Here is an 11,507-nt window from a genome sequence, read left to right as displayed (position 1 = left end):
ACAGGGCACACATATGTACACACATAACAAAAGAGTGCATATATAACCCTCGGAGCATTAAACGTTCTTAATTTTCACTCTACTTATATATATATATATATATATATATATATATATATATATATATATATATATATATATATATATATATATATATATATATATATATATATATATATAGATATATATTCACAACTGCTTTCAAGGAACATAATTAAGTGATATTTCCCAGCGTTTATTTAGTCATCGTGATAGAAGTTGCTGTCTCCCCTTCCGAGGAGCATGGTGTACTCACAGTGCCAATATTTTAGTTCTCCTGAGATTCTAGCCCAGAGCATGCGAGACTTAAGGTTGATTTCCTAATAATAAACCTTTCAGTTGTTGTCCTGTCCAGTTCCTTCCTCTATCCTTGTAAAATTTGTGCTGTTCCATTATGAATATGTAGATGGCTTGAAACACAACGCCAACTGAATAACAGGTTGAAGTTGAGCTAGTTGGTACATAATTTAGGTAAATGGTCAGCTAGAACGAGAGGGACAAACACAGACAGAGAGAAACAGAGACATACACACCGCTGTGTGTATGTCTCTGTTTATCTCTGTCTGTGTTTGTCCCTCTCGTTCTAGCTGACCATTTGCCAACTGAAGTATGTTCTGCGATTATTCAATATGGGTGACCTGTAGTGGGAATGGTCATCATTCGAAACTTTTGCCATTCCAGCAAACCTCGGCTATCCGGCAGCTGACACTGGTGCTCCTGCTGCTGGTCCTGATGACCTCGGCCACCCGGCAGCCATGCCTGCCTTTGCCCTGCAGGCCCCCACTCCGCCGCCTCTGGACTAAGCTGCCTCCTAGCAGCTTTTCTTTTATTTATTAATTTTAAATCTATTTTTGTTCACCAAGACGTGGCTTTAATGTTTCGTTTTTCCTTCTAATGTACATAATATTTCAATCACAAGAAGTACATTTCTTTTTGCAGACCAATGTAAATATTTATGTCAGAAGATGGTAATTGTTACAATGGAATGGTTATAAACTTCTGTTGTACAAGATGGAGCCATTTTATTTTGTTCTCACAGTGCATGATGGTTACTTTCATGACGTAACTCTGGCCCCTAAAATGTGTACACAAGGTTGTAGCATTATCTAAAAGAGCCTAGTGTATTACTGGTGACACCTGCAAAATCAACGACATCTATCGGCTAGAATAAAACATTGTGAAGGCAGGTTCGCTCACCGACCATTTCAAGCGAATGAAATATTAACAGCACCTGGCCGTCTAAAGACGAAGCCGTGAAAGTGGGTTCAAAAACATGTGATGAAAATAGCCAATAATCCGACATAGCTTTTTTTGAAAAAAACACAAGTAGCAATCAGCGGTTCCTCATTCCTGACCACCGGCTGAATATGTCCACCTTTCGTAGCAACAAGCCAAAAAAACACTTCTTTTACTAAGCGTTGTGGCTATATACACACCGCTAACATTCATGTTTTCGAACAGCATACTCTATGAGTCGTACAAGCACCCGACTGTGGCGAATCCTCACCCGGAACCTCTTTGCCATGAATTTGTTTATGTCAAATTAATTCAGAGACAGGGACTAACAACCATAAGATCTGTGGACTGCACAGACCTAAGCATCTGCTCCAAAATACTGCATATCTCGCAACACATGCAAGCAATATGGGAAATCGGAATTAAACACAGTGACTGTCCTATCGGGTTTGAATGAAATGCGAACAGTGACGGAACTTCCAGCAGAACACCGGTGCAGTGTGGACGCTTGGGTTGTGCTGGGCAAGGCTCAAGCACATCGAAATAGGACGCACCCGCTTGCAGCGCTCTATTCTCCACCCCAAAGTTTTATCAGTTTCCGGATGCCTCCTGCAGGTGCAGCATCTGTTGACGGCCACGGGCTCTGGTGTTTGCATTCCATTCAAACCCAATAGTATGGTGAAAAATCTAAAAAAAAGGCACATTTGCTAGCAAGACCATTTTTGCCTCTTGGCATCTGCTAGATATGGCAAGGGTAAATGAGGTTCCTCACTCAGATAAGTTGAGACCAAAGTTAATCACACCCAGCCACGGTGCACCACCTCAAAGATGCAATATAGTGGGCAGAATTACTTTGAACGGCACTACTTGTTATTTCTTGCAAACATCCTTTGCAGTCCTGTCATTACTGTGTCAGGAACCTTCATCAGCCGATCTCCAGAAAAAAGCTGCAAGTGCCACAGCAGAAATCAAAAGCATTACAAGTGCCCATGCAATCCAGGAACCTGTGGAGCTTGCGACCAAAACATTAAACACAAGTTGGAAGCACTACACGTGTCCATGCAATCCAGACCTGTGAAGCTTGCACCCAAAACAATAGATACAATTCAAAAGTACTACACGTGTACTTGCATCCAGGCCTGTGGAGTTTGCACCCAAAGCATAGGACAGAATTCAAAAGCGCTACACGTGCACATGCAATCCTGACCTGCGGAGCTTGCACCGAAAACAATGAATACAAGTCAAAAGCACTACAAGCTTACACGCAAGTTAGACCTGAGGAGTTTGTGCCCAAAAGATTGAACACAAGTAAAAAATGCTACATGTGCCTCATGCAATCCACACCTGTGGAGCATGCACTCAAAACATTGAAAAGAAGTAAAAAACCACTACACGTACCCCACGCAATCCAGACCTGTGGAGTTTGTGCCCAAAGCACTGAACAGAATTCAAAAGCACTACACGTGCACATGCATCCAAGCCTGTGGTACTTACACCCGAAACATCAAAACACCTTCCCTATGCACACACACAGAGTCCAAACAAGCTCTCTCCGGCAAAACATCCACAGCACTGTACACACTGACACAAGCTCCAAAATGGCTTCGGCACATCCACGGCGCAGCACACACACACACAGAGTCCAAAATGGCTCTGGCATAACAGCCACCACACTATACACATGCACAAAGAAGGTGAAGGTACAAGATGACTTGGCACATCCACATCACTGTACACAAGCGCACACGAAGTCCAAAATGGCTTCGGCACATCCACGGCGCAGCACACACACACACAGAGTCCAAAATGGCTCTGGCATAACACCCACCACACTGTACACATGCACAAAGAAGGTACAAGATGACTCTGGCACATCCACATCACTGTACATAAGCGCACACGAAGTCCAAAATGGCTTCGGCACAACATCCACGCCACTGTACAAACACACACGCACACACACAATTCAAAGAGGCCCCGGCGACAAGTTACAGTGCATCACTGGTGCTGGCGGCGACGACGGGTGCGACGCAGTCGTTCACGGACGCGTTGCAGGTGGGTTGTGCTCGGCAGAAGCACAAGGCGGTCCCGCACAGCCTTGCCCTGACTGTAAAGACGCCTCGACTGGAGGCCTCTCCGCTCGCGAGCTGCGTCAGCGCTTTCTTCTTCATCACTGTCCTCGTCAGAACTGCTGTCTGAGTCTGACTGTGGCTCTGGCTCGGCCTCCCCTGAGCAGAGGCAAACATTGTGGAGCACCGCACAGGCTGCCACGATCGTGCCGGCGATCTTCGGATGATGGTAAAGGGTCCGGTGCCTGTGCAAGCACCGGAACCTGCTCTTCAGCAGCCCGATGCAGCGCTCCACGACTGCCCTCATGGAGGCATGGGCCTGATTGTATTCCCCAGTCGGTGTGCCAAGTGCTGGCCGCCCAGGCACAGGAGTCATCAGCCAGGGCTCCAGGGGGTACCCACTCTCGCCTGCATGGAAAGAAGTATGACTGCTCCTTAGACATCTGAACCACTCCCTACACTTTGCACAAGTGCTACTGATCATGTATATAGTCCCTCACTCGTATCATTTGAGGAGAATGCTTTCACAACAACCAATCAACGGGTATTATTTAGTTTTAATCAATTGCTGCAGTAAGTCCGAAAACAATACCCAGTAGTTTGCTGACGCCTTTGTGCGTGCGTCGTATCGATCTATAGTGTGTCGTTCTTGGAGGTATAGAATGCTCTACTAAAACTCCCTATTAGTGAAAAGTATGTGCTTCATAACAAAGATACTTTGAAACTGCTAATGCATGTTCTAATCCTGTATCTCAAGCACTAAAATTTCTCCACAAACCTTGACTTGACTTAAATGGTGGTCGCCTTTGACTGAAACATTAAGGCCTGTCCACACACTTGCGTTTAACTACAACCGACTGAGACAAGACCGGTTTTTAAGCCTCTTGTGATGGCTTACGACTAGCTCCGCAGCAACGCATCCGGTAGTAAGACGCTTAAAAACCGGTCTTGTCTCATTTGGTCATACTTGGCAGCAAGTGTCTGAACGGGCCTTCACGGTGCTGAGTTAAGATCACTCACCAAGCAGGTACTCATTGTGCCTGACAAGATGGCCAGCAACGCACTCTTGGCGCACCCACGAACGCCTCCACACATATGAGTCGTGGGTTGAGCCGGGCATCCTTGGGTCGATGGCCAGGATACGCAGGTCGGCGTCAGACACCTAGAATAAAGAGGGCACTCAGAGGGAGGTAGGACAGATGCTGGCGCACATTTTGTACAGTTGTCGCATACATTTCTCAATTTTTACAGGTCGCTTTCTTGTCATACAAGTGTTCCTCGACAAGTTTGAATAGCACCAGGTCAACCCAGTGGCATAGCCAGGAGGGAGGCTTTTGGGATTTCAGCACGTTCCCCCCCAGCCGACCCTATACTATACACATACATTTAGAGCCTTCCACCGCTCCGCCCCCCAAGTCATGGACATCCCAAGCACCTCCCCCCCTTCCCTATTGAAAAAAATTCCTGGCTACGCCACTGCGCCTACCGGAGGCACGAACATATTCGACTCGGGAATGTCCCTGGCCAAAAAACTTACGAAAAAGAGTAAGGCTATAATAGCACGGCGTCGTGCACCTTGACCGGAGATGGCCATACGCACGACGCGGAGGGATCATGCCATTTGGGTCACCCTTTTCGGACGGCGCGTGTATCACTGTGAAACGTGTTAACCAACCCGACCACCCCGACCAACCCCCCCCCCCCTCCCCCTTGCGTTCACTCCACTTAGCAGCGACCAGTCTATGGCTACTCATTACAAAACTATCAACCCAGTTCGTCCCCCGTACACGCCGCTTCGCGGTGTCCAGCCGGCAACTCAAGCCCCGTTGTCCGTCATTACACGCCTCCGGAAAGGGAGTCCCATACCATTTAATTCAGCAAAGTTTCGTCGACAACTTTTTTTTTTCACCTATATTTGTAAAAAATGAAATGTCTTAAACATCGCCAAAACAGTATGTCCACTTTCTGGATTGAACCCGGGTCCGCTCCGTGACAGGCGGACACCTTCCCACTAAGTTATGCTCCAACTTCAGATATTCGTTTTATACGAGACCTAACTCTATCGGCGTAAATACGATTTGGTATTCACTTCGTGTGCGTCTGGGATCAACGCGAACTGGAAATTATAGTGTACTTACCACCATGACGTTCAGGGCGTAGTACTGTTTTCTACACCAGTAGAGCGCCTTCGTCACGGTAGGGTCGTACTTAGAGGGTCCCTTGATGGCGACGAAGGTGCCGTCGACGCACCCGACGACTCCGGGCAAGGAACCGCGACGAAGGAAGGCTTTTTGCGTCGCCGCCCGTTCCTCCGCGGTCTCGGGGAAGGCGATCCACCGGGGACCGAGGCGGCGCACGATGGCTGTAGACACGGCGCGAACACATGCGCTGACGGTGGTCTGGTGAACAGCGAGGTGCCGGTCGCTGGCCACTTGCCCCTGGTAGCTTCCGGTGGCGTAGAATCGCAGCGCACAAAGCACCTGCTGCTCCACCGTCATCACCGTCCTTGCGCGTCGCTGCCGCCTCAAGGCCGCGTCGTCTCGAAGTTCGTCGCAGAGCCACCGCACGATGTTCTTAGACAATCGGTAGTGCCGGCGGAACTCGTCGTCGTCCATAACAAACGCGTCGACGTGCGTGAAAAAACGCCGTCGTCGGCGAAACCACAAGTACAGCAACTCGTACGCCGCCATCTTCGCTACTCGCTCGATCTCGCCACTGCTCGCCCCTCTCCAACCGGGCGCGCTTTCCGAACTCGCGGCGAGTCACCGTGACATCACTATGACGCCACGGGGAATACGCCGGCGAGATTGCGTTTTCAAGTTGGGCGACTCTGTCCGCGCCACGGTGACGTCAGTGTCTAGGGGGTTGCCGGCTCCAAGGTCAGTCGCGGCGCCGACCAATCACGGCGGTCGGCGCCTCGGCGAGTTTTCTCGCCGCTTCTCGCCGCCGTCCAGCTTAGGGCCCCTGCTCGTGTATTTCCATCGGCGACGGCGACGTACACATGTACCACCGGCGGAAAAACGAAGTGTTTGACACCGCGCTGTCGTCACTGAGGAACGGGTATCCGCCTAGCGTGTGGCGTCATATGGTACACATCAAACAGTTTGCATAGGCAATGAAGATCTCACGTATGTCAAGAAATTCTACGGAGACGATCTAGAACCAGGACGCCTGTTACTACACAGAGACATGCTGACAGATATTGTAAAGCTGGACAACTCTGCACCCTTACAGACATTCCAAGACGTAGCGCAGATATTTTCGGGCGACAAAGGTCAGCACCTCAGGAATCTTTTGCCGGAAATAGCCAAGTTAATAAAAATTGCGTTGGCCATACCAGTCACGTCATGCACCTCAGAGAGGTCATTTTCTTGTCTGCGGCGACTCCAAACCTATTTACGGTCGACAATAATGCAAACTCGACTAAATCCCCTGGCACTTCTTCACACTCACAACTCTCCCGCAAAATAAGCTAAATGACGTCACCGACGAATTCAGTAGCAGATCAAGTGTACAAATGAACACGTTCTCCACATCAGCGAAATCCTCACATTAAACAACGGACTGTATGATGCGGCATTAGGCAATGGGGTGTTTGTTGTTCGCAGTGGGTTATTACTACTCTTTACCGATGATGTTACATAGTGCATCGGCCGCTTAGTAGTGCAACTGAAGCAGTTTGCGTTCGTGTTCTGTTCGTTCTCCAGTTCCTATTTCTATTAATTTATTTATTAATTTAGCTGAGTTTATATCTCTGTCTGTTTTTGTTTAATTGCTCAGAAAGATAAATGCAGAATGTTTGTCTGCAGGTAAGTATGCCGGTGCATTGCTTGATATTATATTATTACTTCTAGTCATAAATTACGCCGTCGTGCAATGTAAAAGGATGACCCATGAATTGGGTTAAGAAATTCTGATATGTTCTGCAATTTGTGAATATTAGTGATATGTCATTTGGTGACTTTACTTTTTCTCCGAAAATGTCCCATAATCTATGTTTTACCTGTGTGTAGTGAGGCCTTCTCTGTTCAAGAAATAAGAGCTCCCCCATACACCCAAAGCAATGGTGTGTTGGTTAGGCTGTTTAATTACTTTGCCTATTTTCTCGACCAAAGATGAATAAAACATATTGTTTTTTTTTTTTGTTTTTTGCAAACGTGTTCAATAGGGCGCACTTTATTGTCCCCAAAATCGCTAAGGGGCGGAGATCAGTCGGTTTGGTAGATGTCCCAGCCGCTCTCTCCTTCACACCGGCCCCGCCAGCGGATCGAAAACTCTTTTTTTATGACTAGACTTAGACTACGTATTTACTCGCACAATGAACGCACTCGCGTAATGAACGCACCCCCCAAGTCGGCTCTCAAAATTTCGACTTTTTTTTTCACCCGCGTAATAAACGCACCCCCAACTCGGACGTCAAAATTTTGACCCCCTCCCTCCCCCGCGCGCGAAAGGAACGCACTTTTCTATCCTGGTGCAGCGAGGTCGCGAATGCATGGGCAGCGTGGGCGAACAAAAAGCCTTGCAAAAGGCGTTAAAAAAATTGGCAAAGATCCAACGGAAGCAAGAAAAAAAACATGAAAAGGAGCTTCTTTTTTTTTTTTTTTTTTTTGCACAGCGCAGTCTGGACTTTGGGTTCGCCTGGCGCCGCGCGCAAGGAGGTAAGAAACAGAGGCCAGATTCATAAAAAAAACCTCTTACCTACGACAACTTAGCTACGAAGTTCGTAAAGTTACGATCATCGTAAGATGAGGCGAGAACGGTATTCACAAACGCGTTCTTAAGTGAGAGCAGGAAAGTTACGACCTCTTTCGGAGAAACGATGACTTCCGGTGCTGTTGCTATGGCAACGGCGTCTTCGGCAAAACGAACAACCAATTAGAGAGCTCGGCATAGTTCGGAGCACGTGGATTTTTAATAACAAACACAGGCTAACCACTCGTTGATAGACAGCTCTGTGCATGTCCTGTCCTGTCTGTGTGTAAATGCTTAGTGTTCAAGCTGAATCTCATAAACACGGTTGGCCTTTCCACCACCGCTTGTCTGGGGTTCGTGTCCGCGCAGTGGTATATCGACGCTAACACGATTTAAACGCTTCGTTGACTGCTACAAACTCGATCGCTACGAAGTCAACACAGCTGTCATCGTTAATAAAAGCCCCGTGCCAGTCGTTTGCAAAGCGACGTAGATGGAAACAAACCGCCGCGGCGTTTCTCGCGGCCTCGGAAATGCAGGAGTGAGCCGACGTTAAAAAAGATACGTTTGAACTACGAGAGTGTCAGCAAGAGTCACGCAAATACCTGTTCACACTTGGAGCGGACGCGTGCGTTTGATCGAAGTGCTGGATTGAGACTGCGTTTCGGTAAGCGCTTCGGGACCGATCTTCTACGATTGCAACTCGATACTGACGTGACACTCGGCAAAAAAAGGTTGGACCGGCATCGCGTAGCTCCCACGAACTGATATAGCTCGACAGTTAAAAAGGGCATACTAATAACAAAGTGTACATACCGTGTTGCGAAGGTAATCCATACGGCGTTTATTTGAGCTCTATATCACACAAAACAAGGAGATAGAATCGAGGAGTCCCTTTTCGACGACAGCGTTCGTCACCGCTGCCTCGGAAAACAAGGTGATCGAGATGATAAGGGGAATAGGTTGACCTCTGAAATTTAGTTCAGCTATCAAACTATTCATACGGGGAGGGTCCACAAGGGTCGCGCGGGCATATTCGCGTCTCCAGCTCGACGCTCGCCCTCCAGCGGCGGAAACGGGAAGCGCGCTAGTGAGGGTCCCCCGATTCTCCTGCTCAGCGGGCATGGAGAACTGCTCGCGATCATGGCTCGCGAAATGTCGTTTCCGAATGCAAACAACACTCTTCACTGGCCCAACGTAGTGCTGCAGCCGGTATGGGATTGTACCTTACTGGAGAGCTTTTGTATTGCGCATAGAAGCAAACGCCAGCGGTGTGCGTTTGCGTTAGAGTTGCGGGCCCCACGTTGTGCGTGCGCCTCATCACCATGCGCCATCCAAGACCGCGATTTCGGGCTCCGCGCACGCGCAGTGTGGAACGCGCAAAGCTAACGCAAACACACAGGGCTTGAGTTCGCTCGTATACGCAATGTTAAAACTCACTACTGTTTCACCGGCTTCCAACGCCAACGAAACGTGCTGCAGTGAGCAAACGTGCAAGCAGGTAGGCGTTCCTTCGAACTGGAAAGCACAATATACTTTACCCACAATTAATGTAATTATACATGGATTTCTCACATTAGCTAGAATGTTTTCACTGATTTTAGATTATTTTTTTATTTATTTGTAATTAAAATGCGGCAATTGGAACCAGTGATGATAATTAGCACAGTTTTCATTGTAATATTTCTTCGCGCGTTTAAAATTAGATAATAAGCAACAAATTATGTTAGAGCTTGAAGAATACTTATTCAAATATGTGAATTTTAATATTATTATTATTAATACAAATCGCGGCAATGTATTTTTCTAATTAACGCCAAGATCACGAGAATACTCTATTTAACCATAATAGTCTTTCCAGAAAGGTATAATTCCGTTTTCTTTTTAGCATATGAAACACTCTGACATAGTCATCAAGATAGATAAACAGCTAAACGCTGGATGTAATATGAAGTCCTACGCGTTACGCGGTGCTATAAAAACACACACACACACTTCAGCTGTCCGACTCGGATTCCGTCTTGGGTTGTTGCAGTGAGAGCAGCGTTTATTAGTTTATGCGTTTCATGGACATAATGTAAAAGTTGGAATTATTCTCTTATTCTTGTGCTGGGTAATTTTCATTATTTCCGTTGACAATTATCTGAGCGAGAAAAAGGCAGCGAAAACGCACAGATATCAGCACTGATTTTTTCAACAACTACGAATATCAGCCTGGACCGAACAGTATGTCACAAAATAAAGTTTCCGCGAACAACTTTTCTAAGTAAATAATTACGATGTGAGACACATCTTGAGTCATGCAAGAATCCGAAATTAAGACCTCTGTCGAGAAATGAAATCCAAAATAGAGGTAAGTTTCGGTTTCGATCCAGCATTAAAACGCGCATGCTTCCGTAATTAACGCGCTAAACACCGTTCTTGTTTTCAGGTTAAAAAGGTGACCTGCGCTCATAAAACATTAGCTTCCTCGTATTACCAGAAATAATTTATGTCGCTCAGTGAAGCCAGCACACTAGACAGGCTCAACAGCGGCACGCATCTCTGACCCTCACTAAACCCGCCATCTTGGAAAATGAGTGGCGCCACCTATAGTTAGTTGGAGTCGCGAATTCCATTCAGCAAGCCAGCCGGTCGTGGGCAGACGGTCTTGGCCAAGGACCGTCTGAGCAATGCTGCGCCGGAACGGGTCGGAGTGTCTGCTAGGCCTATATATTCTGCTGAGCTCGCTTGGTCGGTGGGATCGTTGCCTTTGTTGCCGTTTCCGGGTGTCTGTGGATCCAGCGTTCATGTTCGTCGTGGTCGGTTTCAAGCACTTCTTCATTTTTTTCTTGCTGCTTGAAGTCAGGACGCACAAGAAGAGCAGATAGAAAAATAAATGTGCGTTGGTAGTCGCGACCGCGTAACTGAGCGAGGTTGTCGGCCATGTTAATTTGATCGTAGAAAGTGCGTAAGACAGGTTCGGAGCTGTCGTAGGATTCTGTCGTAACCTGCGCAAAAGTTACGACAATTTCGTTTCGAGAATACGGATTTTCTCTCAAATTTGTCGTACGCATTTTTTTCGTCGTAAGTTCGCTTTGAGAATCCGGCCTCAGAAGCGGAGAAGCGCGAAGCAGCTTGCGAAAGGCGGCAAAAAGAAAAAAAAAAAAAACACGGAACTAAGAGAAAACAAAAACAATTAAAGAGCTTTTTTTTATTTTATTTTTTTTTTTTTCACAGCGCAGTTTGGTTACGGGGGGTCGCGCGCCGCGCGCAAGGAGGTAAAGAGGTAAAGCCCTTTAAGCAAACGAAACAGCTTGCGAAAGGCGGCAAAAAGAAAAAAAAACACGGAGCTGAGAAAGAAACAAAAGAAACAGGGGAGCTTTTTTTTCTTCTTTTTTTGCACAGCGCAGTTTGGTTACGGGGAGTCGTGCGCGGCGTGCAAGGAGATAAGATAAGCGGAGAGCCCTCGCCTAAGCAAACAAAGCA

The 11,507-nt window shown here is 47.2% G+C and overlaps 1 protein-coding gene across 1 annotated transcript; it reads right to left on the bottom strand.

The window, feature by feature from the left end:
- Positions 1-3,102: 3,102 nt before the first annotated feature.
- On the bottom strand, positions 3,103-6,097 carry LOC115325109 (putative nuclease HARBI1). The gene is made up of 3 exons (XM_040215110.3): positions 5,483-6,097; positions 4,365-4,506; positions 3,103-3,752 (listed from the first exon to the last, which is right to left on the bottom strand). The coding sequence occupies exons 1-3, from the start codon at positions 6,032-6,034 to the stop codon at positions 3,274-3,276; spliced, it is 1,173 nt and encodes a 390-aa protein (XP_040071044.1). The 5' UTR covers positions 6,035-6,097; the 3' UTR covers positions 3,103-3,273.
- Positions 6,098-11,507: the final 5,410 nt, after the last annotated feature.

This window comes from Ixodes scapularis, unplaced genomic scaffold, assembly GCF_016920785.2.
Source record: "Ixodes scapularis isolate PalLabHiFi unplaced genomic scaffold, ASM1692078v2 PGA_scaffold6__148_contigs__length_123643588, whole genome shotgun sequence".
NCBI lineage: Eukaryota > Metazoa > Arthropoda > Arachnida > Ixodida > Ixodidae > Ixodes > Ixodes scapularis.
The sequence above is the reverse complement of the archived record's forward strand: the minus strand, read 5'-3'. Positions and strand labels throughout refer to the sequence as shown.